The following is a 27,451-nucleotide window of genomic DNA, read 5'->3' as shown; positions in this document are numbered from 1 at the left end:
TTTTCTCTTTTCAATTTCCGTTTAATTTGTTGCACTGACCCTCATCTGACAAATCAGGGAGTGAGTAACGTTTTCTATGCTTAATAGTGATCAAACTACACTTTCTGTCGGTTTATCAAATTAGTTAAGGGAAAAAATTAAAATGTTAAGTTACATTCTTCTTGCATTGTAAGTGAGAACTGTGTCTTATGAGTTAATGGTAGTTTGTGTGTTAATCCATTTGCTTTTATTTCTCGTTTCATTTACCTTTTACTCTGTTGCACTGACCCACACTTGACAAATCAGCTGGTAAGTAGCGTTTCCTTTGCTCAATAGCGATTACACCACACCTTGTATTGGTTTATCGGCGCAATGAACCAATTAGTAAGTTGGGAGAACACGACAAAAGTTTGTAAATCACAAGCCAAAGAAAAGTATTAAATCAGTCATAAGTTTTTACGTCAGAAGAAAAATAGATTGTTGAGTTATATTTTCCTTGCGTTGTAAATAAGAACTGTCTCATGAATTAATGGTAGTTTATGAGCTAATTTATTCGTTATGGTTTCTCTCTTTTCCTTTTTCTTTTGATGTTACACTGACCCACATTTGACAAACCAGGGCGTAAGTAACGTTTTCTTTGCTTCATAGCGATTAAACCACCACATTTTCTATCGGTTTATCGGCGCAACAAACCATAAGCATGTTGAGAGGCACCGTCCCCCTCCCTCGAATTTGTGTTACACAATAGGCGCCCCTCTTGAGTAAGCACTCTCATTCCAATAAGCGCCCATATTTAGTTTCAGTGATAGCATGCTCATCTTCCTTGAAATTCTCAATTAAAGCCCCATTACAAAAACAACCATCTGCATTTTCTCAAGAAATAAATAAGCGCCCTCTTTCAAATAAGCGGCCACCTCTGAGGTAACAAAGGTAAATACGCACCCGGGCGCTAAATCGAATCATTACGATACTTAACCTTAGCAACACGTGAGATAAGAACCGATAAAACAAAACAAAAAATACATTTGTCTGTTAGCCATGACAACTTTAAGGAATGTGCATTTCTAACTGATACATATTTTTTTAGACATGGTTTGATGCTACCCTGGTTCAAAGATTTTATAAATGTAACCGAGAAATGACAATTCATAGACCCAAAGTTTCGACACTCCCGTCTCGTGCCTTCATCAGGGTTGATCTAATTGCTGCGACAAGAGGTCCTTTTATATTCTCACTAATTACCTGCCTGAATGAAGGCACTAGACTGGGGTGTCGAAACATAGGGTCTATGGATTGTAACTTCACGGTTACATTCATTAAATCTTTTAACCAGAGTAGCATCAAACCATGTCTGATTGTCCATCTGGTTGCCTTGTGAACTTTAATATAATATATGTTTGTTTTTTTTTTCTTGTTACCTACCTTAACTGGTAAACAGATCGTAAGTATGATTTTTTTAATAGTAATTTGGAGGGTTTCAGTTCTCATTTGCCTGCCTACAACAACAATAAAAATCATGTAGCACAACGTTATTTAGTCTTGGCAATAGTTTAAATTGCATTTTTTTTTTACTATCATTATGAAGAATAAATATATGAATGTGAAATCATAATTACAAATATACATGTCCTTTATATATATATATATATATATATATATATATATATATATATATATATATATATACATGTTTTCGTTTTGCTTCCGAACCTATGATTGGAAATTGAATTACGTTGTCTTTAACTGGGCTCTAATAAAGATTAGTATTCAAGGTGGAAGTTAAGCAATAAAAGATCCTATATGATCCCGTTGTCCAATTTGGTTAAAGCTTTAATGGTATGTGTAGTAGACCACAAAACTGAGATTTCATCGCTTTGAAACTAAGAGTTAAGGTCATAATTAGATAAATGTTTTTGCACTAAACCAAACTGTTGATCAGAAGTTCTGGACGACTTACAAATGAATATAAACCCACTCGTTACTGAACTAATTTAATTCATTTGTTTTTCTGTTGACTTTTTTCATTTCACTCCTTGGCCTTGGTATTTGACGAAAACGATTAGTACGTAAGTACAAATTTATATTTTAATCTGTAAGGATAATTTATTCCTGGTTTATGTCTTGATATGTTAATAGACTTTGACAGACAATTGTTGCGTCGAAAGAGTATGTGTTCCGGGATCGTCCATTCACTGGCGTTCAACTAAACTCCTTGCTTTATGGGTTAAGTTGCTGGACATTATTTGGCTATGTATCGGATAAACTAGACCCGTGGCTTGTGGTTAGCTGTGATATGAATAAACATCCAAACACAAAGGAGCCAGTAATACCCATGGGAATTGTAAATTATATATTGCTCATAGTTTTGAGATTATTGAATGTGTATTTTCGCCTCATTTTCCGTTCTCTTGACCCGCTTATTTTAAAGTTTGTTGGTCCTCCCACACATGTAACTAAAATCACTTATTTCTCTTTCCCTTCAATGCTGAAAACTTAGCGGGTAAGTTTCCTCGTTTGGTTGTAGAAATAGCTACAACCTACATATATACGTAATGCATTTCCCTTATACCATGCTGATAAATCGAAAAAAGGAGCAAAGTTTATAGACGTAGTCTCTGTCTGGAAATTTGAAAAGGATCATTTCCTACATTTTCCGGGACAAAATCAAAACAAATTTAGCTTCGCCAACTTTTATTTACCAAAAGAGAATCCTTTTTTAATTTAAAATTGAATTAAGAAATGCATCCTTTCTTTGACAAAATTTAACGTTTATCTTTTGGAGACATTGTCTTATGTCGGATCCTGCTCTGGGAAATAGACGCTAATACTCTCCTCAAATGAGGAAATAGATTACTAAAAAACGGATTCTTTCTACAAAGCGAGTTAGAAATTTAGATGTGGCACTGCAATTGAGCTATGCCATTTGTATTATTAACTGTACATCTTTTCTTATCTCGTCCTTTTTGCCTAGCAAAACGTGAAGGTAACTATCAATATCGTTCGTTCCTGTAACTAAAGTATACTCCGGTGTGTCAATATAAACTCAACGAGTGGTAATCTTATTATGAGGTAGGGAATCCGCAGGTGTATATCAATTACCGTTAGCGATCGCTGATACTATTGAAATATTTTCATTGAAAACGATATTAGTTTTGTGGGTAACTGTGTTAGCATAATATGTAATGACAGTAATTGATGTCTCCCTGCCAATACCAAGGTCCTATAATGAAAGACGTTTGTGTGATCATCATTAGATATCATTGATGTCGGTTGGAGCTCATTGTCTGTTTGATTTACAAAACCTGTTATCTGATAATTTACTTTAACAGAGAGCATTAACGTAGCGAACAAATCGCTACGTTCAAAATAAATAAGTAAATGATTAGATTAATAAATGTCTTTGTTTGAACTATTTTTCCCTTTCATGGTATTCTTTCCGGATTTATAAGCGGGTGAGTGCATGTTCAGTTGATTACATGTTTGAAGAGTATGGTGTGTGTAGCCTGTGGTGTGTATACATGGTTAAGCTGTTTATTTACTTATTAAATGTGCAATCTTTCTTTTCATGTTCGCCTTACATTCTCATCCTAACTATTAACAGATTGTAAGTGGCATGTTTTAACTGTTATTTATCAGTAGGCATAATAAAGATGGTTGATCAAACAATTAGTTCCCAATAGAAAAATGGAGGAAAGATAGAGTGTTTCTTTGTGGATCAGTATATCAGTGTGCATAGGCTAGCATAGAAACAAACTTTTAAGTATTACAAGGATTAAATTCCAACATCTCAGGCCTCAGCCATCTTCTGGTGGAGCTTTAACAGCAAAAGTTAAGAATTCAAAGCTGACCATATTGAAATTCTAGTTTGTTTCTTTAAAATGTTTTTGCACAGCCATCTATTTGATAAATGGAAAAAATTGGCATTTTCCCGGGTTAAATGAAAAATTCCTGCAGGATCTTGGGAGAACACGAATGAGGCGAGATCGGGAACGGCAAGGCATCAATCTTTTAATAAATAAGTATTTATTTTAGTATCCTTTATGGCAAGCTTCAGATTATGAAAGAGGGAAGCAAGGAAGTGATTTCACATATGACTCTTTTCCCACAACGTATCATTTTCAAAGGTTGTATGGCCTGGTCATCGTGGAATGGAGGCTGCAAAGAGTGCGGCCACGGCCAGTACAGGCAAAGAGTCGGTAAGTGACAAGACGAAAATTTCAGTATTTGTAACTCAAAGGCGTGTTTGTAGGTCTTCACTATTGTTTTACAGCTTCAAAAGACTGCATGTACATTAATAAGCTTTTATTGAAATGGAGAAATTCTTAAGTATTGATGGCAAAATAGACTGCATTTAAAGTCATGGGTATTACGCCTTGGGCAATGGATTGATAACCAAACATGTAGGTTTCAGTTGCATTGAAAAAAATGCATTGTTTGTCAGTTTCTCTATTCCCTAGGTGGACAATTTGGCGGAAAGTTCAATACTTCTCCTAAATAAATGGTTTCTCTTTATTAAAAAAAAAGGCTGACTTAGGCCCAATCATCATTACTTTAAAAAATTATATAAATAACCTTACTTCTAGAATTCAACTGTTCCAGAACTCAGGAATCACGGCCTTGTAAATGTAAGTGGTTTCATCCATGAGGATAAAGTAAAAGACTGAACTAATTTCCTGTTTTAGAAATTGAAAAATGTTCCTCAACTGTCCTTTAATTAAATACCTCACTCTTCAAAACAACACTTTTTTTGCCGGAGTTTTATTACTTCCGATTAGATGCTATATTTACATTTTCTCTCGCAAAACGAAGGAAATTTTGTTCAGTCGTAAAACGAAAAGACTACCATTGCACCTGCTGCACAGTAGGCGCGATTTTGGCGAGCGAATGCTTAGTATTCTTAGTATTTTCTTATCGCTGCCGTTTTTTATTTTTACAACGTCAGGGAGTTGGGGATGAGAAGAAACTTTTACGAAGGGGGTGAGCGACGGTTAAAAGAAAGGAGAAGAGAGGGAATGGGGCATTAGTTATACATTAATCATTACTTTCCTTTTCAAAAATAAAGGTCCTCCTGAAATTAATTCTCGGCGAGAGAAGTCTGTCAAACTTAATTCAACCCTTCAAGTGGATTGTCTTGTGAGGGGTTTTCCTCAACCAGAGGTGAATTGGACAAGAGATGGAAAGCTACTTAATACCACGAACAAGCTCACCATTAAACAAGTGACTTATGGAGACGCTGGTCAATATACATGCAGCGCTAAGAACAGTGAAGGGAAACGTGAAGCAGCTTTTCAGGTTACAGTTACAGGTAAATGTTAATTTTACTTTTTCTCTTCTGGTTACTCTCTTCATTTTCTGTCCTTTTTTTTTATCTCTTATTTCACCTTTTTTGAATTGTGCTTCTTAATTCCATGGCCAGGTCCTCCTGAAATTAATCCTCAGCTCATCAATCAGTCGGTTACATACAATTCACCTCTTCAGTTCAATTGCTCTTTAAGCGGATTCCCTACACCTGAGGTACTCTGGACTAAGGATGGGATGAATCGCGGCAAAAAGAACACTCTCACGATTCCTCAAGCGAGGTTTGAAGACTCTGGCGAATACAAATGTAGCGCTAAAAACCCCACTGGAAGCAAGAAATCAACCTTTTGGATTGAAGTGAAAGGAGGTACAGTTCTCATTCATATAAAGGAAAAAGAGTTATGGTTCATGATTTGAACAAATGTTCAATTTCGTTCCTGCAAAAATTCAAAGGTGAAGACGATTCTCATATTGCGAACCAGATCTACGAGTTCAAACCACATAAAAGACAAAGTTGATTAAGGATAAAAAAATATTTTAATGATGCTTTGATGACATTTAAAAAACGAGTTTAGATTAACCGGTAAATTAAACATAATGACAGAACTTAGAGAAAACGTAGATTCTGATTGGTCAAAACACTATCGACTATTATCACGGTAAAACCATAGAAAAACTTTAATATTTTGCTGCCCCTGCGAAAGAAAGCCATACTAGACGATATCCCAGATTTTAAGTTATCGAAAGCCTTTGATTTAATGGAATAGAGGAGGACGCTTAGAATGCCGCGACAAAACGAGAAAAATGTTATTTTCTTAACATTTATCAAGTTTTCTATTTATAAAATTTAGTTTAACTGACTGGTCGCGCCGTTTTAAGCTTTATATTTCGCTTTCGCTGCATCCTAACAGGAATATGCTCATTTTTTCACTGTATGAGCCAATGGAAAACCATTTTTGAAATGTTTTTCGAGGTTTCCACTTGAGATTCATGACTTCCTGCAGAGCTATAACGCCTACTTTGTTTTCTCATTTTAACGTTAGGTCTCACATTTATGCTGAAATTCTTATTTTAATTACTGAGCAGCGCCCAAATCATGTCACTCGAGGTTTTCTAAGGCCGAGAATAAAGGTGAGAATAGACTAGCACGGACTCCCCATATGGCTTTTGTCGTCGCGTTGCACTATAGCCTTAAAATTATATTTTTTCTCTCACGAGCGTGATTTTCCCTTTCTGTACAAGATGATCAGAGGTTTTTTAAAGATTGCTTCCAGCAAGGGCTAAATCCAATGTTCCATCGATATTCGTTTTAAATTTTTAACTGCCGAGTGGTACGTTGTAACCTTTTGGCTTTTGTGTATACGTAAGAGCCGATTGCCTAGAAGCAAAGTTGACCTTGACAGAGACATTTCTATGATGTTTTCTAGGTGCCCTCTTGCTTTGAAGCTTTGTTTGAATTTTAAAAGGTACTCTTCTGACACTTCTTTCGGAGAGTACATTTGTTCTAAGCAATCTGATTGCTTGGCCTTCAATGAAACTAAGTTTTACGCCTGGTGGGTGGCATGTGGCGAAGTGCGTTAATTGAAAGGTCTCGGTCGGCTTGTAATGGGTTTTGATGTCCAAGTTGGATTTTTTGCAAATCTCTCTCCTTTAAACACTGTGGTATCGAGGAAGGTGGTTTTGTTCTCTGATATTTCGGCCGTGAATTTGATTGCAGGGTGGAAATAGTTAGCTCGTTTAATAAACTATCTACTTCTTCCCTGTTTCAATCTCAAAGGGAAAAAACGTCATCAATGTAATGTTTCCATTCTCTTGGCCTGGTTTCGCATTGTTGGATTGATTTCGTTTCAATTTTGGCCATGGAAATATTGGCAAATTACATTGCCCATTTTCGTTTGGGCCAGGGAAGTTCTCCTCATTGAATTAAAACAAATTTTCTTTGAAAGATTAAGCCAAGCATTTCCCTGAGGTAATGCGTTGGGATCGGTGCGTTATGGTCGTTGAGCTTTTCGTATGTTTCACATAGAATATTCGTTCCTTCTTCTTGAAGTATATTTGTGTACAAGCTAGAAACGTTCATTGACACTAGAATAGTATCTTTGCCTACCTTTGTTTTTTCTATGAAATTGAGGAAAGCAGTGGCATCCTTCATATAGGATTGTTGCAATTGCGCTATAGTCTGGGGCAGTGTCTACACAAAAGATGATTTTTTTTCGATGGGGCCATCGCATCCTGAGATTAAAGGTCTACCGACCAGTATAGGCATGTGCATTATCGTGAGCGTATAGAATATTGGTATTCTAAGAGGATTAGGAGTTTGTGAAAGCCATTTGTTCGTCATGTCATCGATGTGTTTGCCCCGACGCATTCGGTCAATGATCTCACTAACCCTTTTCTGCGTGTTTTTCACCATCGGCGCTCTGAAAGGTTGTAGTTGTAGTTGTATTCATGATGACTGTTGTACCTTTGTTTGCTTTTTTGAGGTTTAAAACAGAATTGTTTCTCAACTCTTTTAAAGCCATAACCTCATTGCGTGACAATTTATTTTTTGGCTTAGTTACAGTAATCTCTGCAAGTTGTGTTTTGACATTTTCTTAGTCGCTCTCATGGGTAATAGAAGGCTGAACCGGTAGTATCCAGTTGGATTTAAAATGAAACGGATGTGCTTTTTTGTTTTATCCGTGAAAGATGTTTTGGAGGTGCACTCGTCTTGCAAATTGCAAATTATTCAAAATCTTGCAAGAGTTGTTGTCTAATTTTACATTCGTTTGTCACGGGCGTTGGGATGAATTTGAGAGATATGTTAGGAATGTTTCATTTGTCTCCTTTTCTTTGGCTCAAAGCCTATATTTTAAAGTGTGTCTACGCCCTTTGTGTCATATGCTTTTTGTTCTGCTTCCGCTGTTAAAGCCAGATTTTTTAGAGTCAGAGAATATGTCATGTGACCGTTTCATTACTCGCACATAATTACACCACATTCAAAAGTTCCCGTATCAACGCGTGCTTGGGGTGTGAATAAATTAGTTCATCATGGCTGCGCATGTGCTTATTCTTCCTCAATCTAGAAAAGTATACTGCTTAACATGGTGTCAGGACCGATTTTTACAGCGAGCCAGCTTCTCGTAGACACAACTGCACCATTGAATAGCTTCTTCGGCAACATCTCAAACCTTCACCAACATTTCACAATTGCACTATGCCGAAGCACGGAAAGTCTATCCTCGATGTACAAGCCGTGCGACCAGACCGTGACAATAACCGTTACTGGGATACCAGATTTCATGATTAATGTTTACTCGAAGGTTACAGAAACCCCGCTAAAAGCAGAATCACCGAGATTGAGGACCATTACATCGTCGCTAAGAGACCCTTCGAGTTAGCAATTCCTTCAACTGAATGGGACACCTTGCACATCGAAATCACTTCTAAGATATCGAACGATGATGCTGGAAAACACTGAGTTTGGCTTCAAAAAATCAAAGAACATTACGCTGGTGCACGTAGTTTGACGCAAGACCGCTACCAAACCTCCATTTCAACGTAAGAAACCGTTATACGTACTGCCGTCGGGCGATGATCGTTTGGCGTAAACGCGCAAGAATTTATGAGGGGTAAGTTTCTCCTCGGTCTCAATGAATCCTTCAGTCGCTTCCGAAAAGATGTATTTTACAGAGATGGCCAACGGAAACCGGAGGATCCCCCTTTTACCCCAGCGTTCGTGGTGAGTCAAGTTATATTGAGGCGGCACAACATACAAACAAGCTTTTGGCTAATTCCACCACTGAAGAACAAGTTCACTCTCCCACTTCCACGACAGCGCACGAATTGGTCAAAAAACCTCCGGGCAGATCAAGACCTGGAACGTTCCTTAACAGATATTGCTTTCTATGTGGCAGCATGCAGCAACACTACCGCGACATATGCCCAGCTTCAGGCCACACTTGCAGATGTTGTCACAAAACTGATCACTTGGCAGGCTTCTGTCAACAGGTTGCCAAAGAGAACGGAACCTCTAGACCTGCCTCCCATACACCTACCCCACCGGGTCCCAGACGGGAATACATGAGATTGGTGGAACAAGAAGAGCACTCCTACACCCTTCCCGTGGAAGGCATACAGTATTAGAACTGCTTCACCCTCTTAAGCGGGTAATCCCCTAACACTGGCGTCCCTACAACGGCCCCACCCTCTGACAAAGGCCATTTCGCCTGGCTTCTTTTGGAGGAACCGGTCTCAAACTGTAGAGTGCAAATTCTTTTCCAAATAAATTCCGCAGCCTCTTGCAACACTCTTCTATCCTGCTACTTTTCCAGCATATCCTGGGCCAAGATTCTACCATCCAAAACTGTGATTCCACCCTATGACAGTCCACAAACCAGATCCATTGGCCAACTTACCCCCCAAGCCAGTAAAGGTAAATTCACGAGTAACCTCACCTTCCTAGTCATTTTCACTGACCAACCAGCCTTACTCAATACAGAGACAAGCATAGCACTTGATGTGCTGACTATGCATGCGAACTTCATAAGGAAATGCTCCATAAGTAACCCTCCCCAACCACTGCTGACTGAACCTGACAGCCATCAGGAATCAGCAGCTGGGCCTCCTTTACCACCCCCAGATACGTCAATGCGAGTCTGGCCTACACTAAGGACTTGAACTCTGGAACTCATTTCCAAGAACTGAACCTCACTCTTTCAAGGTTTGGGCTTCCTCAGCCTACCCGTCGATCTAGACTCGGATCCAGATGTCAAACCCATTCATGCCCCCATTCAATGTGAACCCATTTCAAAGCTGGATGCAATCAAAGCGGCCCTGGATGCGTATGAAACCACTGGCCAGCTAGTAAGGGTATCTCAACCGAGAGCCAAAACCAACCCCAACCAAACCGGGAAAAATACGGAGCTGCTTAGACCCTTCTTAGACCCTCAATAAAGCCATTCGATGTCCAAAGTACAGCATCTCCACCTTGGAAAAAAATATCCACCAGCTGCATGGAAGGAATAGATGTAAAGAGGCAAACCATCCCCTTGTCCTTAAGATCATCTCTGATTACCACAATATTCACACCATGGGGTTGCTACAGATGGACTAGGCTACCACTAGTCATATCCTCTGCATCAAAAGAACGGCAGCGCCAAATTCATATGGTGCTTGATGGCCTCCTAAGCTTCGGTATTACTCACGGCATCTTAATCCCTGGCTGCAGCGTCAATAACATGGAAGCCAGAATCGACCACGACCGCAGCCTTATCGCCGTGCTCGAGGGATTTGAACAACGTCATGTCAAGGTAAATGTCAACAAGATGAAATTCCTTATTTGCAAAGCCACTTTCATGAGCCATGTTACCACTACGGATGGCCTCCAGCCCAACCCTGTCACAGTTAAAGCTATGATCACCATGCCCACTCCAACCGAAAAACAAGCAGTGCGCCGATTCCTACGGGATATTAATTACCTGGCCAAATTCTGTTCCGAACTTAGCAGCGTCACCCAACTTCATTACAACCTCACCAAAGAGGACATGCCATTACTGTGGTCAACAAGGCACCAGGAAGCCTTTGATTCAGCAAAAGCCCTAGCCACCTGTGCAGCACGCCTGGCATACTTTGACGTAACTGCGCCACTGATCCTTCAAGTGGACGCCTCAGACTATGGCCAGGGAGCTGCCCTCTTACAAACCATCAAACCACACAGTAGCAGCGCCCTTGACGAGTCTTCTCTACGACCCATTGCGTACTGCAAAAGGCCTAATCACTACCAAAGAGTGCTATACCTGGCTATTGTTGAAGCCCTCAACACATTCGAGGAGTTGCTTTTAGGAAAATCCAACAGAGTCTATACAGACCACAACTCTTTCAGTCAATCTTCAAGAAGAACCTCGCCTTAGCACCTAAGTGTCTGCAAAAGATGTTGCTTTTCCTACAGCGTTACAATTTTACTATTGTGTATAGAAAAGGTTCTCTCTTGAATTTAGCAGACGATCTATCCAGAACCCATGTCAAGACGAAGCCGTCAACCCATCCATGTCGGACACCTTCCCAGTGTTTCACGTTCATCTTGCTCGCTTGGACCCCAACCCACTGGCCCTCACCAATACCACTCTCGAGTTATGTTTTTGCTCTCAGAAGCGTGTCTCGATAACTTCATAGCAAACCCTTCGGCATCGCGCCAAATACCAAATTAATGAGTTTACCGTAACCAAATGTTAACTTGAGCATTCGAAGTAATTATAGAGAAAGGTAGAAATAGAGACTGCACCACTGTCTTACATACTTTATTTGGGTAAATGATCCAAACATGTCTTCTATGGTTGTTTATCAAATGTTTTTGTTTAAAACTTTGTAAGTGGATGGTGGCTGGAGTGAGTGGAACTCCTGGAGTATCTGTACCAAGCCAGTTGGTGGTATACAAACCAGACAGAGAGAATGCGCCAATCCAGAACCAGCATATGGCGGGAAACACTGCGATGGGACCGGAGCACTGTTGAGAGAATGTAGCAACATGTCCAGTTGCCAAGAAGGTAACATACAAATTGCAGCTTTTCTAATTTCAGTAGATGAAAACTTCTTTGTTGAAACAAAAAAGAACAAATACAGGAATAAAAGTTAGAGTAAGAAAAAATGAATGGAACTTCTGAGTTTTAACTTTAATCACATAATCATCCAGGCAAAGTATATGAAATGCTCAAATTATCAAAAGTCAGGAGTTCATTATAAGTCAGAAATCCTTCATGAATGCACAAACTCTGTACCTGTACGGAATTCACCATGCTTTTCCTTAAAGAAACAAAACAAATCTCCATTATCATTTGTACTACAATAGGTAATAAATTGTTGGCACAAGTTTTCGCTGATATTTGTGATCACTCTGTAAGAAGTCTGCACTATATGCATAATGGCGATTACGAATTTCTTTTCGTTGCCCGTGAGCAATACCTTTCTAGTCAAGCCGGTAAAGCTAACTATCATCTACTGACAAGAAATATGTTTGACAATGCGAGGGCCTCAGTTTTGGCATTGACCAGCTAACAAAGAAAATCATTTTAGCTAAACAGGAAATTCTTCCACCATAAACTGAAAAGAAATCTTTCAGCAATGCAAGGACTACTGTTACTAGGTAATTATATGGCGACATCATCGACACAAGAATTTACCTAAGCTTAATTAGTCCACGTTGTTTACTATTATCCTTATTTATCTATTGTTTTTTTTTAATATTTGAAGAATTTCCCCTGCGATTTGAAACAGAGAAGAACCCATCTGTCGGTACAATGAAGATATTCTCAAACAGCAGTTGGCAAAAGCTTTGTACCAGTCAATGGGATGAAGCAGATGAAAATTCAACCTGCATGGCCATGGGCTATTATGACAACGGCGTCTTTGCTAATTACACATGGTACGCAGAACGTGGCAATGCTTCAGAGATGTCCACCGACTACAACTGTACCATTCCGACCAGATGTCAAAACAACTTGGAAAATAAACAACAAATTTGCAAAGGTAATAATGAATTGCACTCATTTAATATCCGCATGATCTCCAAAGATGGTAACTTGATAGATTTACTCACACTCCGGTGATTAAAACTTTCCCGAGATCAATGATTGCTCATCTTCGGGTATCTTCAGGTTCTAAAAAGGTATGTATCGCTAAAAATCTGGCGGGTTTGTTTACGCCCTGAGACGATTACAGTTGAATTGCTGCCGAAAGAAGAACCTAACTGCGCAGTTATGCATTTCGGTTTCATGAACTTCACAACCTCCAAACCCTTCACTAAGTTTCCTTAAAACTTTAACATCCCTCTAGTTTCCTTTTTTCTCTCTCTTTCGTGAAACTAAGGAATTTTACAATTTTCACCCCACTTATACTTAACTAAATGCCTTTTTCTTGATAATTGCATGAGATATGCTTTAAAAATGACGTTCTAATTTAAAATGTAAATCACCCTATTGTTTTCGCCGAAAGTAAACGCTTTTAGGCTAAGAAGACACGTCTTGAATGTTCCAACATTTTTTTAAAAAAAATCTTGTTTCACAATTTAAAGCACAGTCACGAAGCAATGTAAAAGAGGTTCGTCGTAAAACATCGCTGCAAGGAAACTATGTAAAGGTCGTGAACTACATCGGACAAAGAACGATACATCCAACGTACGAATACTGATTAATTTACACCTAGAATTTCCCTTAAAACTAAACACTTAGACTGGCATGAACTATTTATCCTTTCGTGATTTAAAGGCATTCTTGATTCTTGATAACCAGTATTTTCTATCTTAATGGATTAAAATTTTTGTAATTCCATAAGTTCCTGTTCGCTTGAATGGCGCAAATGTGGAGTATGGAGGAAGAGTGGAAGTGTTTTACAAGGGGAAATGGGCAAAGATATGTAGGAATAAATGGGACTTTAATGATGTCAAAGTTATTTGTCGTCAACTTGGCTTTGAAGAGGCTTTAGCGGAATTTATTGGGTCAGACATAAAGGCTGAGGGAATACCTTTTGCAATGTCCGATGTCTCTTGCGCTGGAGAGGAGTTTGAACTTGCATCATGCGATCGCATCGATGGAAAGTTAAACATTCCACCTCAATGTCAAGCGGATGACAAGGGTTCTCAAGCGTTGTGTCAACCAAGTAAGCAACTAAATTTTTAGGTCTGATTAGTTATTCTGATTTTCGTGATTGTCTTTCTTCTTCCCACTGACCTTCTAAAGTGGAGGGTTAGGTTTAAGGGTGACATGACTTGGTTTAAGGGTAACATGAGTCGACTTAAAATGACTTAGATGATTTTGATTTTATCAACCGAGTTGATAATGTAAATTTGCCCCCGTAAAGAGTTTCAAAGCTAAATTTCGAGCGTTAGCCCTTCGTCATGGCGGGTGTTATACTCCCCCACCGACGCAACGCCACAGTTTCTTTAAGAACTTACCCTCCTTATAGATGATTCAACTTGGTCTTGAGGTGAAATGATGTTAGCTAGGGTGTTCATGACTTTCATGACGGTGATATGACTGCTCATAAGATCACCTGACTTCAGTTAAGGATTACCTAATGGCTAACAGGATTTTGTTTGGAGTATTGTAACTAAGTTCAAAATACGACATTGTTAAAAACATTTCTCAATTTAAGCTTTAGCACAGGAAAATATATTCAACTTTTCTATCTCTTCTTGTAGTGTTTAGTACAAAAAATTTGATTTATTTTGATAATATCTTCTAAACTGAACTATTTCTTTTGCAGAAAACCAGAAAGTGTTGAAAAGAGATGAACTCTATTTTGATATTGGTAGCAGAGAAAAGCTTCACTGTTCTATACACAATAAAACCACTCATGCTAGGTGGATCATTAATAGGCAAAAGCTTGAAATAACAAACTCTACTTCTGAAAGGATCAGGGCTGAAGACAATGGTGATCTGTTCATTGATGACGTGCAGCTATCTGATGGAGGAATATATGAATGCCAGAGATTGGAATATGTTCAATATTACATTGTCTACATTAATGGTATGAAAACGCATCTTTTTATCTTGTAGAAATAGGCTTAACATGTAGGACAATGCCATGTAAGACAAGTGCACTTCTGACTTTTCAACAGTATAGCTATGATATTGGTGCTTTTCATTACTGCTTTCAACAGCAAGATTTACTAAAAAGACGTTGGACCAACAAACCTTTATTGCGTACACGTCTGGCATTATAAGCTGTAGTGCTGATGGAACACCGAATCCACAGATTTCTTGGAGAAAGAAAGGAGGAAAGTCCTTAGACCCGAAACGATTCACTCAAGTATCCAACGGCAGCCTGCGTATTGGTTTTGTAAAGCCTGAAGACAATGGAACATTCACCTGTACCATGAAACAAACTAAAGGACCACAGAGGGTCACAAGCAGAGATAAAAACATAGTAGTGACAGTTATAGGTGAGTGACCAATGAGATAATATATAGAAAGTCATAAAATCAGTTCTTCAAATGTAATGAATTTAATTTACTCAGTTTCAAAACCTTTTCGCTGTTCATATCCGCAGCCATGCGAGGCGACATTTTATCGTGGATATGTTTGTTGATTACGGTTGTTTTAATGTAGGGTGTCCTGTTAAAAGAACTCAGAGTAAGCGCCCTTTGATGAAGCTTATAGTTTCTTTTCAAGCTGGTAATGTGCTTAAAACGACTTCAGTTGGTCATGGTGACGAATTCAATTTCTGAATGCATTATAATCGTTTATCTCGCCATTAAGTTACTTTGGATGTGGATTGTGACTTTTTGACTGCATATTGTGTCTTCTTCGTGTTATAAGGTCGGTAGATATGCATGACCTTATGAACACTCTGTTTGACTGTGATTGGCTAGAATCCCACACAGGCCTCGATTGCCACACTTTGACTAAATGTTCTTTCTGAGTCCACTGTCGCAAAGTTATTATGTTTGTGTTTCTTGTGGTCCGCATCCATGTTTCCGGGATGTCTACCCCAATGTTCAATTTATGTTGTAACATGCGAAATCTTACGTGGATGGCCTCTTTTACCCTGCGTGTATAATAATAGGATCACAATCAATGTACTCTACTACAGTCCAGAGCAGGTGGTTTCCAGGTGTCTTCTGAAACTGCAGAAGCCTTTGTCTAAGCATGTCGTTTCTCTATCTGCCATATCACTCGTTTAACCATTACTTGCATGGGACTGCATGTTCCGCTGATGTAAACTTCGCATTACTCACAGGGAATCTTTTAGACCTCGGACTCTTGTTTTAAAGATGCAGTCCCACTGATGGCGAGTGACTTGTTACTATTTATAACGTCAGTGAAGTGAATGGAATGCTTTCGGTTCTTCAAATGCTGTAGCAAACTATCAGCGTTTTCGCGAACCAAGATTATAGGGTGATAAGGTTATCGAATGCTCCTAAAACTCTATAGCAATAACAGGGTAGACCATACTCTCCATGGCTGCGCCTTCTGTCTTTCGTAAACTGGTCCGAGATAATAGGAGTATGTAGACCTCAATACGAAGTTATGTCCGCGATCTGACAAATGATTATGTTTCATATAAAGCGCTAGTGTCATTATCAAATGTTCATTATGTTAAGTTATGGCGTTTAATGTGTTCTGTGTAAATGATATTGGAATACCTCCGATTTTCCAAGGACATGTTATTTATTTACCTCCTAGTTCGACCAAAAGTGGATATTTCTGGAGCAAGCAATCTCATCATAGAAGGAAACAGTGTGAACTTGACGTGTAAAGTTGTGGAGGGTCGGCCTGAACCTCGGATCACATGGCTCAAGAATATTACATTGCAAGGACAGAGTTTGTCTCTCTTCTTTTCTGAGATAACAAAGGAGGAAGAAGGGCGGTACACTTGTAAGGCAGAGAATGCAGCAGGCTTTGACACCAAAGACATTGACATTTCTGTAAAAGGTGTGTTCGTCAAGTGTACAGTAATTCTTCACACAACTTGATTAGTTATTTATTGCGAAGAACTGGAAAGTCTTTACACTTGTTCGTTTGTTCCTGCTCTAAAAATATGATGGTTTCATGGCTAAGCTAGTAATATAGCCTGACTAACATGATTTTTGGAAGCATTTGTTTGAAATGATCACAAAATGGTGCATCGATTTCTTCTTTTTTAAATTGTTATTTATTAGTTTTTTTTATATTTATTATTTCTTATTTTTGCGGGTGGAGGGAGGGGGGGAGGCTTTGGGTGGCTTATAATTTTGTAATTTGTATTTATATGCTTACTTTGCAGTTCCACCCCGTGTTAGTGATGAGTTAAGAAATTTCACCATTGCATTTAATTCCACATTTACAAAAGAGTGTTATTTGAGAGGTGACCCACAAGTATATGTCAAGTGGACCAAGGATGGAGTGCTACTTAATAAAACCAACACCCTAGTTATTAGACAAGCGAAGTTAAAAGATAAAGGCTTTTATGAATGTACTGCTGAAAATGATTATGGAAAAGCAAACTCTTCCTTCTGGATCGATGTCACAGGTAAACTCTATGTTGTAGTTTATGTCATTTATCAAACTTGTAACTTACCAAAGCGTATGTTTTTTAAGCTTAAGCAAAATTTAAATAGACCTATTTTTTTCTCTCTTTTCATCCATTTCCTTTAAAAATATCGACGACCAAGGAACTAAGGAGTCATGATCTTATGATACATTTTCATAGGTGTTAAAGGTAGTTCATCAACTTGGCTTTGAATGTATCATTACCTAAATATTAAGGATTGAAGTTGGAGAGAGATTTTAAAGGAACATTGATATCACTTGTTTTAAATTACCAACATTAGTACTCTTTTTTCCTAGAAAAGGGTACCTGATCACGTACAGTTGATTCTGACTTACACACACCCAGATTGTAAATGAAGAAGCTAAATCCGTGACCAATTGCAAATCCTGTGATCCACTCCAATGTTTTTATCCCTGAACTAATGTTAAAACGCACAATGTGGATACGTCAAATGACGGATTTCCTATCTTTTTACATTACAGAATGCATATGTTATTTAACAAATAGAGAAGCCTTGACTGTGCTCTGTTCTGTTATAAAGCACGCAGGAAGCAGCTAGAGCACGAAAGAAGTGTAAGGAGAAACACGAGACGTAGTCGAGTGTTTCTTCCCACTTCTTGAGTGCTCTAGCCGCTTCCTAAGTGCTTTATAACAGAACAGAGCGCAGTCAAGGCTTCTCTATTTGTTTTATAATAAAGAATCCGTTAAATTACCCAAGCATTACTTTCAATTTTCAAAACAAACTTTATTTCCAAAGCGAACAACAATGTCGTCAGCATGCTCTATACTCTCATAAAGCACGCTACAATAAGCCAATAAGAATCCTTGTTAGAATGGTTCAAATAATCTGATTGGCTGTACAAGACTACAGCTGTCAAAAGTGTCAAACCATCAAAGTTCAAAAACCATCAAAGTTCACATTCTATGATAGTTTACAAACTAAAATAGTTCGGCAAGTCGAATTTAACACTTTTGCCTGAAGTTTTTAAGTCTCTAATACAGAATCTTGAAGTGAAATGTTCAGTGAACTTCAGCCGAATTATGGCTCATAATAACACGCGAGTTTTTTCACATGACAAGGTCGAAAACAAACTGTTCAAGGCGAGTATTTTTTGAATGAACGACAGCCGAATTCACCGGAACATGAAGATCGCTCGTGATGGCAGCGCCGCAAAACTCGGCTGCAGTGACTGATGTGACTTTCCACTCAACGTATCGGAAAGGATATCAGAGCAAGCTCTTATTTTTTCACTCGAAGGGTGGCTGATGTAGTTTCTGAGGCTTGCTTTACTGTGATGACCGGAGATCGCCATTATGAGCGAGCCGCGATGAACTTAGTATGATCATATTCGCTCAGACACCGTCATGATTAGTATGAATTTTAACAATTATGCCAGTTTGGTTATATTTTTCATCATTTCTGTTTTGTTCTGTTTTGTTTTTGAACACTGAACTTTATATACTTTTCGAATGTTAGCTGTGTTTTATTTTTATTACCGTATGTAAGCTTGCAATTTAACTGAGCGTGAAAATCTTTAAAACTCGGAATGTTATTTTGTTTTTCCTTTTGAGGATTTTCGTATCTGCTCACGTATTAATAACGTAATTTACGGCGCCTAGTAAGTTTACAAACCTTTGTTTGATTCTTCTGTTGCTACTTGCCGGCTCGCTTCAGTTCCGAAATTTCACTTTCAATTATCGGAAAAAAGCTAAAAAGAAGTCCCGGAAAAGCTCGAACACAGTACAATTGGCAGATGGTGTGATAGCTGTAGCTACGCTCTATGCTCTATACTCTCATAGAGCACGCTCTTTCAACCAATGACAGCGCGTTATATCCGAACTTTATTATAAATATGTATATGTATATTCACGCCGGGCTGGCGCGTGCCGTGAAGTGGAACTTTGTCGCCCGCTGTTGTTTGAGATTGTACAGCGGAAATGCGAATAAAAGTACAAAGCAGTTTTCAAAATGGCGGCTGAAAATAGCATTTTGAATGCTATTGTGGCTCTTCGTCCTTTACGTGATGAAGTCGATAATTTCTTTTTGTTTGAAGAAGAAGTAAAAACAGCTCTCACTTCAATTTTTGAAAAAAACCGTGTGGGCCAAAGCTCTTTGAAACGAGCTAAAATGTCACAAATTCCAGCGACAGCACTCCTGGAAGGAGAAGTGAAGATGTGGCTTAAGATGCTCCATAGGCGCCTCAGTCCAAGAATGAAGGCCCGAAGCGCTTGGACTGTAGAGTTTAAAAGGGCGATGTCCTCGGAAATATTTTCCTTAATTTTACAGATGGTTAAAAAGGCCCGTTCCGCTTATGGTGTTGTGCACAACGAAGAAAAACACACAGATATAATCTACTATAACAGAGAGAACAGACTGATTCGAGATTTTGCCCAGTTATCTGAGCTAAGCAGAGACTCAGTCCGAGAATTCCTTATTAAGCAGAGTAAAGGAACAAGAAAAGGAACTTCAAAAGTTTCCATAACTTCTGAAACGCCTTTCACCATCACATTTATAAAGAGGACACAGCAAGTGGTGGGTATTGTCTCAAGTCTCTATATGCACCATTGACTTGGTTTTCAGTTTCTAAGCCCTCTAGATAGTCTGGGTCAATTTCATGAACAGTCCCAATGTCAATCTTTTTTAACTGTTCTTCAAGGTTACTATAAGTTAGAAGCTTTGGAACCTTACAGCCTTTACAAATTGAAATACTTGTTCTTTTCCCTGGTTTGCCTTCATTTGATTTTATTGAAAGCACCAGTCTTACACTTTTGTACTTTCGTTTCCCCATTACACCACTTGCATAATATGTTGCAATACTTCGAACAATGTTGTCATCTGACTTTTCAAATTCTAACACACTCTTCTTATACTCTTTACAAACTATTCTATTGGTCAACTGCTTGTTCTCTGTCACATATTTTGTTAACTTATCTAACTTGCATCTCTTTTGCAGAGTGTCAAACATTCCCTCGAAACAGGCTGAGGAATGTTCATTTGAGCTCCCATGAATTTTGGCAGCAGCTTCAATGGTTTCATGCCTCCTTTTTCTTGCGGTCCTTGGTCCCAGTGTTGATTCTCCATTGACAAGTGCAGTAGGGCTTCTTGTTCGTGCCTGAGATACCTGTCCCTGTGACTAAAATATTGCTAAATTAGACACTGGGTAGTAACACAATTATTTAAATTAGATGTGGTTGGATGATAACAAAATAGATATTTAGCCAAATCTTACATTCAATATGTTGATGTTTACAATTTAGAGACACTGTCATTTATGACAGTCTTTACTGACCAAATGAACACAGGCACTCGCTCAGGTTTCTTGCATAGGTACCGGCATAGAAGCCTGACCATGGCTGTCATTCTGGCACTGGCTCTGTGTTAAGTGGTTAGTTCACCGAAATTGAACTTGCAAAATATTTTTTTTTTATTTTTACAAAATTGAATATTTTTCTGTTCACATTATAAATAAAATTTGGCATAAAATTAAACCTCATCCAACCACTAATCAATGCAAACCTACAGACTTAGTTGGAGGTTGCGCCCAGCAGTTTTTTGCTGCATACTTACTGGTACTGGTAAAACAACCACAATAAAGAATCAAGAGTATACTCACAGGAATATTTTCTAATTCATTTGTTATGTCTTTGAAGTGTTCCCTGACTGTGGCCAACTGAAAGCAATTATTATACAAGTGATTTCATAAGCACTGATTGTTTATTTTCAAGTGTCATTTAGAGTTTAAACACATAAAAAGCTTTTACCCTGTCAAAATTGAAATTCAAGCCTCCCTACACATGGACCTCCACCACTTTCCTATAATCCTTTGTTACAATATTCTCTGATATTGAAAATAAAAATCTTCCCAAAACATTAATACTGGACAAATTTATCTCACCTTTTCTTGGGCTCGCTGGACTTTTTTGTACTCTGCCGATAGCTTGCGATTTTCATCAACAGCTTTCTCCCTTGCAACCTTGCGAGCTTTCATGAATTGAGCCAAGTTAAAGCGCGTGTTCTTTGTGTGCGGCATCCTAGAAATTAACTCATAAAAAACTAAGGAAAGAAGGCAAAATTAGGAAAACAAAAATCATAGAGCTTTTGTCAAGGCTTTGAAGTTTCGGTTCGTAGCTCAAATTCTCGGATAAGTAGAGAAACTTAAAAAACTATCCTAGCCAAAAATACGATAGAAACGACAAATAAACCTTACCTTTTCTTTTACTATTTCCTCTATTGTCTCTTGCTATGCGAACATCGAAGAAACCATGGCATATTTAGTATCAAAATGACGGGAAAACTGTGTACTTTCAGCACATTCGAGTTTTGGCGCCTTCGGACTAACTCCAGGACCGCTCGGAGGCAGTTTTCAACAGGCGTTAACTCAGTTCCAGGCTTCTCTAAAAACCACACGGTCACAAACGCCATATTTGTGGACGCTGATTGTTCCGCTTCAGAGCGCTCACCAGCCCGGCGTGATTGTTAAAAGATGAAACTGATATTCATTGAACATATATGTTTTAACATCACACTCAACAACCAAAAAGAAACGGATGAATGTTACTGAGACACATGGGACAACTTAAGGCTAAACAATATATTTTTATGCTGAACGAGAAGAAAACCTTTCGAAAAAATTGACCTTAGTCAAAAATAGGCTTGAACATCACTTTTTTTGTTTTGATGTTTTGTTATTGTTGTTTCGTCGTTTTATCAAAGGTTGGTTAAATGGGGTTAAAATGGACTATGCAAACCTTATTAATTTTGGGGTTTTTTTAATTCAAGTATCTCCCCAGATTATAGAACCTCCGATCAACCAGTCTGTTACGGAAGGAAACTCTGTGAACTTCAGTTGTCGAGCCTCAGGTGTGCCAACACCAACATTAGTCTGGGTTTTTAATGATGCTGAGCTGCCATTTGGTATAAATCGCGATGGAGTATCATTCCTGGAATTTTTAAGCGTCACAAAAGGGATGGAAGGGTCTTACAAGTGTATAGCGGAAAATACAGCAAATACAACTAGTTCTTCTGCAACACTGCGTGTTTACGGTAAGTTTAATGATAATGACGATGACGATGACGATGGCCATGACGATTGCGATGACGCTGACGCTGCCGTTGACCGTGATGATGATGCCGACGATGACCATGGCGATGACGACGATGTGACGCTGACACTGAACTGCTGCTGACGGTGAGGGTGACAAAGGTGGACCACGATTTTAATCAATTGCTTTTTTCTTAACGTAGGGAAAGCCTCTGCTCAAGTTGCTACAGATCAGCATCCAGCACTCACAGCAGGTGACAATCTCACTTTGACCTGCATTGTCAACGAAGAAACAATAAATGTAACTTGGAAAAAAGATGGAGACTCACCACCCAAAAGAGCAAAGATTCATACACGGTTCGATAACAAAAAGAGTGAACTTGCAATAACTGAAGTTGTGAAGGAAGACAGTGGTGTGTATTCTTGTGAGGCACGTAACAAGCTCGGTTTTGTTGCCCGTTCCTTTGTAAAAATAAACGTCATAGGTAAGTCGGTGTTACCGCTGTGTCTTAAAAAAATACAACCATACTGATTAAAAATTGTATATCCAAATAGATTAAAACTGTCAATCTGTTAAAGACGAAACAATAAGGGTCACCTGATCCAATTACATGAAATTACCTTACATCGCTCTATAAACTTCAGGTATTTCATTTCAAAGAATGGGTGTCAATCACACGTTAAATAATAGACAAAGCTATTCCAAACAACGACGGAAAATGAAGCAAATAGAACTAGTTCCTCTGCAACACTGCGTGTTTACGGTAAGTTTAATGATAAAGACGATAACGATGACGATTACCGTGACGCTGACGCTAACCGTGATGATGACGCCGACAATAACCATGGCGATGACGATGATGTGACGCTGACACTGAACTGCTGCTGACGGTGAGGGTGAAAAAAAGTGGACCACGATTTTAATCAATTGCCTTTTTCTTAACGTAGGGAAAGCCTCTGCTCAAGTTGTTACAGATCAGTATCCAGCACTCACAGCAGGTGACAATCTCACATTGACCTGCATCGTCAACGAAGAAACAATAAATGTAACTTGGAAAAAAGATGGAGACACACCACCCGAAAGAGCAAAAATTGATACACGATTCGATAACAAAAAGAGTGAACTTGCAACAACTGAAGTTGTGAAGGAGGACAGTGGTGTGTATTCTTGTGAGGCACGTAACAAGCTCGGTTTTGTTGCCCGTTCCTCTGTAAAAATAAACGTCATAGGTAAGTTGGTGTTACCGTTGTGTCTTAAAAAAATACAACTTTACTAATTAAAAAATATATTTTTTCTAATAGATGAAAACTGTTTATCAGTTAAAGACGAAACAAATATGGGTCATCACCATGGTTATCATCGGCGTCATAATCACCGTCAGCGTCATCGTCATCGTTATCGTCATTATCATCAAACTTACCGTAAACACGCAGTGTTGCAGAAGAACTAGTTGTATTTGCTTTATTTTCTGTTGTTGTTTGGAATAGCTTTGCCCATTACTTAACTCTTGATTGACACCCTCTCTTTGAAACGAAATACCTGAAGTTCATAGAGCGATGCAAGGTTATTTCATGTAAATGGTTACATGAAATAACCTTACATCGTGATGATGATGCCGACGATAACCATGGCGATGACGACGATGTGACGCTGACACTGAACTGCCGCTGACGGTGAGGGTGACAAATGTGGACCACGATTTTAATCTATTGCCTTTTTCTTAACGTAGGAAAAGCCTCTGCTCAAATTGTTCCAGGTAAATATCCAGCACTCACAGCAGGTGACAATCTCACATTGACCTGCATCGTCAACGAAGAAACAATAAATGTAACTTGGAAAAAAGATGGAGACTCACCACCCGAAAGAGCAAAGATTCATACACGATTCGATGAAAAAATGAGTGAACTTGCTATAACTGAAGTTGTGAGGGAGGACAGTGGTGTGTATTCTTGTGAGGCACGTAACAAGCTCGGTTTTGTTGGCCGTTCCTTTGTAAAAATAAACGTCATAGGTAAGTTGGTGTTACCATTGTGTCTTAAGAAAATACAACTTTACTGATTAAGAAATATATTTTCAAATAGATGAAAACTGTTTATCAGTTAAAGACTAAACAAATATAGGTCACCTGACCCATTTACATGAAATAACCTTACATCGCTCTATGAACTTCAGGTATTTCCTTTCAAAGAGCAGGTGTCAATCACGAGTTAAATAATGGGCAAAGCTATTTCAAACAACTTGAATTTTATTAGTACTTTTACTAACGTCGAGATTTGTCTAATGGTCATTTATCTACCTTACACAATTAGCTAGGCAAGTGCAAAGTTTCAACACTTTATGGTATTACATTGGCGGATCAGTGGCGGCAGCGATTGTCATTTCGCTAATTTCCTGGTATTTCTGCAAGCGTCGAAGGACAGGTGACGTCCATTTTTCTGCGTTATTTCAGATTGCTTTGTCTGAAAGTAAAAGAAGGAAATGTTTAAACTTATTAAATATGTCTACTGGGGGGATGGGGAACACTGAGCTACGAGTCTAAGAGAAGAGATATTTTTAAAAGAATTACTCGCGTGCGGCCCAAAATTGCTAATTGCAGAGTTTTTTCACATTTGTATATGTAATGATAATAATTTAAATTCAGCAAATATCACGTCACTCCTAATTTGTGCAGATTCAAATTTCCTGCCACTACACAGAATTTTTATTAGAATATTTGATTTAATAAATTGATGCAAAGTTTTTCCTTCTTTATCTCCTTTAATTCATTATTTGGAATTGCAGCTATGGCTCTGTAAGTCAACTACTTTACCTTTCATTCATCAAATTCATCGGGAAAAAAATCCCCCATTGCATGATGACGATAACAAAAATCATATCGCAGTAATTACTTTTATCGTGCTTATCGTGTTTGTGATGCATTATTAACATTCATTATGTGTTTTTAGAATCAGCTTCATTAGTTCCTTTGTTTAATTTCTTTATCTCTTTAGTACCTTCCATATATTTTCAGTTAGATTAATCCATAGATTTAGTACTTTGAAATAAAAATCGAAATGCAAAAAAAAATTTAATTAAATCAGTAAAATTTCTGATTTTAAAACCAATTGTTTCTTTTTTGATTTTAACAAACATCCGATTGACAAAGTGTACTTAAATAACAACAATTACTAATATGTTTTGTAATAATTTATGTTTTTGGTATAATGAAAACATTGTTCTCTCACTATCGGCAAGAGAGATTATCTCGCCATTTAAGTTATCCTGGCAAACGAATTTTCTTACTCTCTGATTTCTCTTTTCTTTCTATCACTTTTCTTTGTTTTGAACCTGAAAGTAAGCAATGTTGATTTTCTACATTTAGTCCTGACCAAGAGCAGGCAATTCAGATGGAGCCATTGAATGCAGAGGTAGATGAGTGGGAGGTTGCGGTGAACCGTGTCCTGCTACAAGACGTCATTGGACGAGGGGCGTTTGGAGCCGTGTGGAGAGCTCTCCTGAGTTCACCAAATGGACAACCTGGAAATCGGACGGTGGCCGCTAAATGTTTCACGCGTAAGCCACCTTCAATTTGTTCTATTGATACATATGTTGATCTCTGGGGTGGTTATAAAAATGTTTCATTTGGGGAGGGGGGGGGAAGGCGTGGTCCAAAATTACTTATCGACCCACGCACACCCCCCTCTTCTTCACTCAAGGTTACGCGCGGGAAAAAAATAGAAGAAGGCGGGGGGGGGAGCAAACGAACAGAGAAGATAATCAACCAGTTTGATCGTAAAAGTGGTCCTGCAATAATTCTTGTTTCCAACAAGTAGTGTGAAAGGTCACAGGCATAGGTTAGAAGGGGGTTAATATGGGTTAATATCCGCAACACCCCACTCCTCTGGGGGGGGGGGAGGTGTTGCGGATACGCTGGATACTCCGTCTAGATCCGCCGCTGAATCCAGTAGAATTTTTTTCTCCGTTTGGACCTATTCCCCACTTACTAGTGACTGATTATCCCGAGTTGGAGTGGGCAGTCTAACAGACTGACTACACGGTGCTTTTCGCTGGCAAAAGACATTTACCGTACGGAAGATGTGAAGCATCTGCAGTGATGGCAAAACTAAAGAAGGTAAGAAAAATTGGTAGGATTTAACCTCAACTGGTTCCAATTCGGCCTTTATACTCATAGTCAACTCAGCCATGGCTGAGGTCAGTGAGTTGGGCAATCTCCTAGCTGCGAAAATTATCATCCAAACAGTAATAAGAAGATGCAAGGTTTGTAACTCTACCGGATTCTTTCTGGCTTGAACCTGCATGCAACAATGTATTAATCAGAATGTGTCTCTATCAAAGTATACTTTTGTTGTAGCCACTGCTGGAGAGGAAGGAAGGAAATGTTTGATGAGAGAAATTGAGCTGGGGATACTTATCGGTGAAAACGTTTCGCCAAACATTGTAAAGTTCATGGGCTGCGTTACGACAGAAAGTAAGTACTAAGCGTACAGCATCTTTTCTGAGTATATGTTATTAACGATACTATAAATGCTGAATGAACCCTCTTGAGAGCTCTTAACATAAGATCCGTAACTAGGATGTTAATGGAGCCAAGTTCGTCTTTTTTTTTTGTGGCAAACAGACTGTTTCTCTTCGAGAGTATGTATCCATCGACAGTTCATTAAGATTTCGGTTGGATAGCTTGAAATCTCGTTAACGGGGCTAACCGGCTTTCTCCCTTTAACCTGTAGCAAATTTTTGAAAGTAAATTCTGATGAAGGTAGATCCTAAAAGAATGAGTCCTTCGTGTAAGCTAAACTGCTTTATGAAGAAAGCCATCAGTAATTTTATCTTTGATACGTCACTTAAGTTCACCCCATACTCATCATGGAGTACTTGCCATGTGGTGACCTACTTGGTTACCTCAGAAAATGCCGAGGAGTGAGGGATCGGTTTTATCTTGGTGAGGGAAGAGCTCAGGATTTGAACAACTACGATCTCGTGTTGTTTGCCAAACAAATCGCCGCCGGCATGGTGTTCCTTGGAACGCGAGGTGTACGTAGAATACTTGTCACATGTCAATTCTAACTCAGAAAAATCTTTCAGAGATTTAAACTTTTTATTTTTCAATAGCTCGGGTTTTGGCCAA

The 27,451-nt window shown here is 38.7% G+C and overlaps 2 protein-coding genes across 2 annotated transcripts in view; one reads left to right on the top strand and one right to left on the bottom strand.

The window, feature by feature from the left end:
• Window positions 1-4,108: 4,108 nt before the first annotated feature.
• LOC149045346 (fibroblast growth factor receptor homolog 2-like) overlaps window positions 4,109-27,451 on the top strand; it is a 33,048-nt gene continuing 9,705 nt past the window's right edge. Inside the window, exons 1-18 of the mRNA XM_089205894.1 lie at window positions 4,109-4,175; window positions 5,042-5,284; window positions 5,396-5,644; window positions 11,628-11,801; window positions 12,505-12,780; window positions 13,585-13,908; window positions 14,515-14,778; window positions 14,912-15,193; window positions 16,437-16,628; window positions 22,064-22,327; window positions 22,529-22,810; window positions 23,274-23,555; window positions 24,056-24,337; window positions 24,636-24,746; window positions 25,108-25,117; window positions 25,688-25,878; window positions 26,678-26,794; window positions 27,173-27,357. Coding sequence (XP_089062020.1) covers window positions 4,109-4,175; window positions 5,042-5,284; window positions 5,396-5,644; window positions 11,628-11,801; window positions 12,505-12,780; window positions 13,585-13,908; window positions 14,515-14,778; window positions 14,912-15,193; window positions 16,437-16,628; window positions 22,064-22,327; window positions 22,529-22,810; window positions 23,274-23,555; window positions 24,056-24,337; window positions 24,636-24,746; window positions 25,108-25,117; window positions 25,688-25,878; window positions 26,678-26,794; window positions 27,173-27,357 — 3,795 coding nt within the window. The remainder of the gene's footprint in view (window positions 4,176-5,041; window positions 5,285-5,395; window positions 5,645-11,627; window positions 11,802-12,504; window positions 12,781-13,584; window positions 13,909-14,514; window positions 14,779-14,911; window positions 15,194-16,436; window positions 16,629-22,063; window positions 22,328-22,528; window positions 22,811-23,273; window positions 23,556-24,055; window positions 24,338-24,635; window positions 24,747-25,107; window positions 25,118-25,687; window positions 25,879-26,677; window positions 26,795-27,172; window positions 27,358-27,451) is intronic.
• LOC149045347 (uncharacterized) lies at window positions 19,337-21,761 on the bottom strand. The gene is made up of 3 exons (XM_089208118.1): window positions 21,180-21,761; window positions 20,898-20,954; window positions 19,337-20,417 (listed from the first exon to the last, which is right to left on the bottom strand). Exons 1-3 carry the CDS (start codon window positions 21,312-21,314, stop codon window positions 19,794-19,796), a joined length of 816 nt encoding a protein of 271 aa, XP_089064244.1. The 5' UTR covers window positions 21,315-21,761; the 3' UTR covers window positions 19,337-19,793.

The sequence above is a fragment of the Pocillopora damicornis genome, chromosome 5, assembly GCF_964200805.1.
Source record: "Pocillopora damicornis chromosome 5, jaPocDami1.2, whole genome shotgun sequence".
NCBI classification, from domain to species: Eukaryota; Metazoa; Cnidaria; class Anthozoa; order Scleractinia; family Pocilloporidae; genus Pocillopora; species Pocillopora damicornis.
This window is presented reverse-complemented; position numbering and strand designations above follow the sequence as displayed.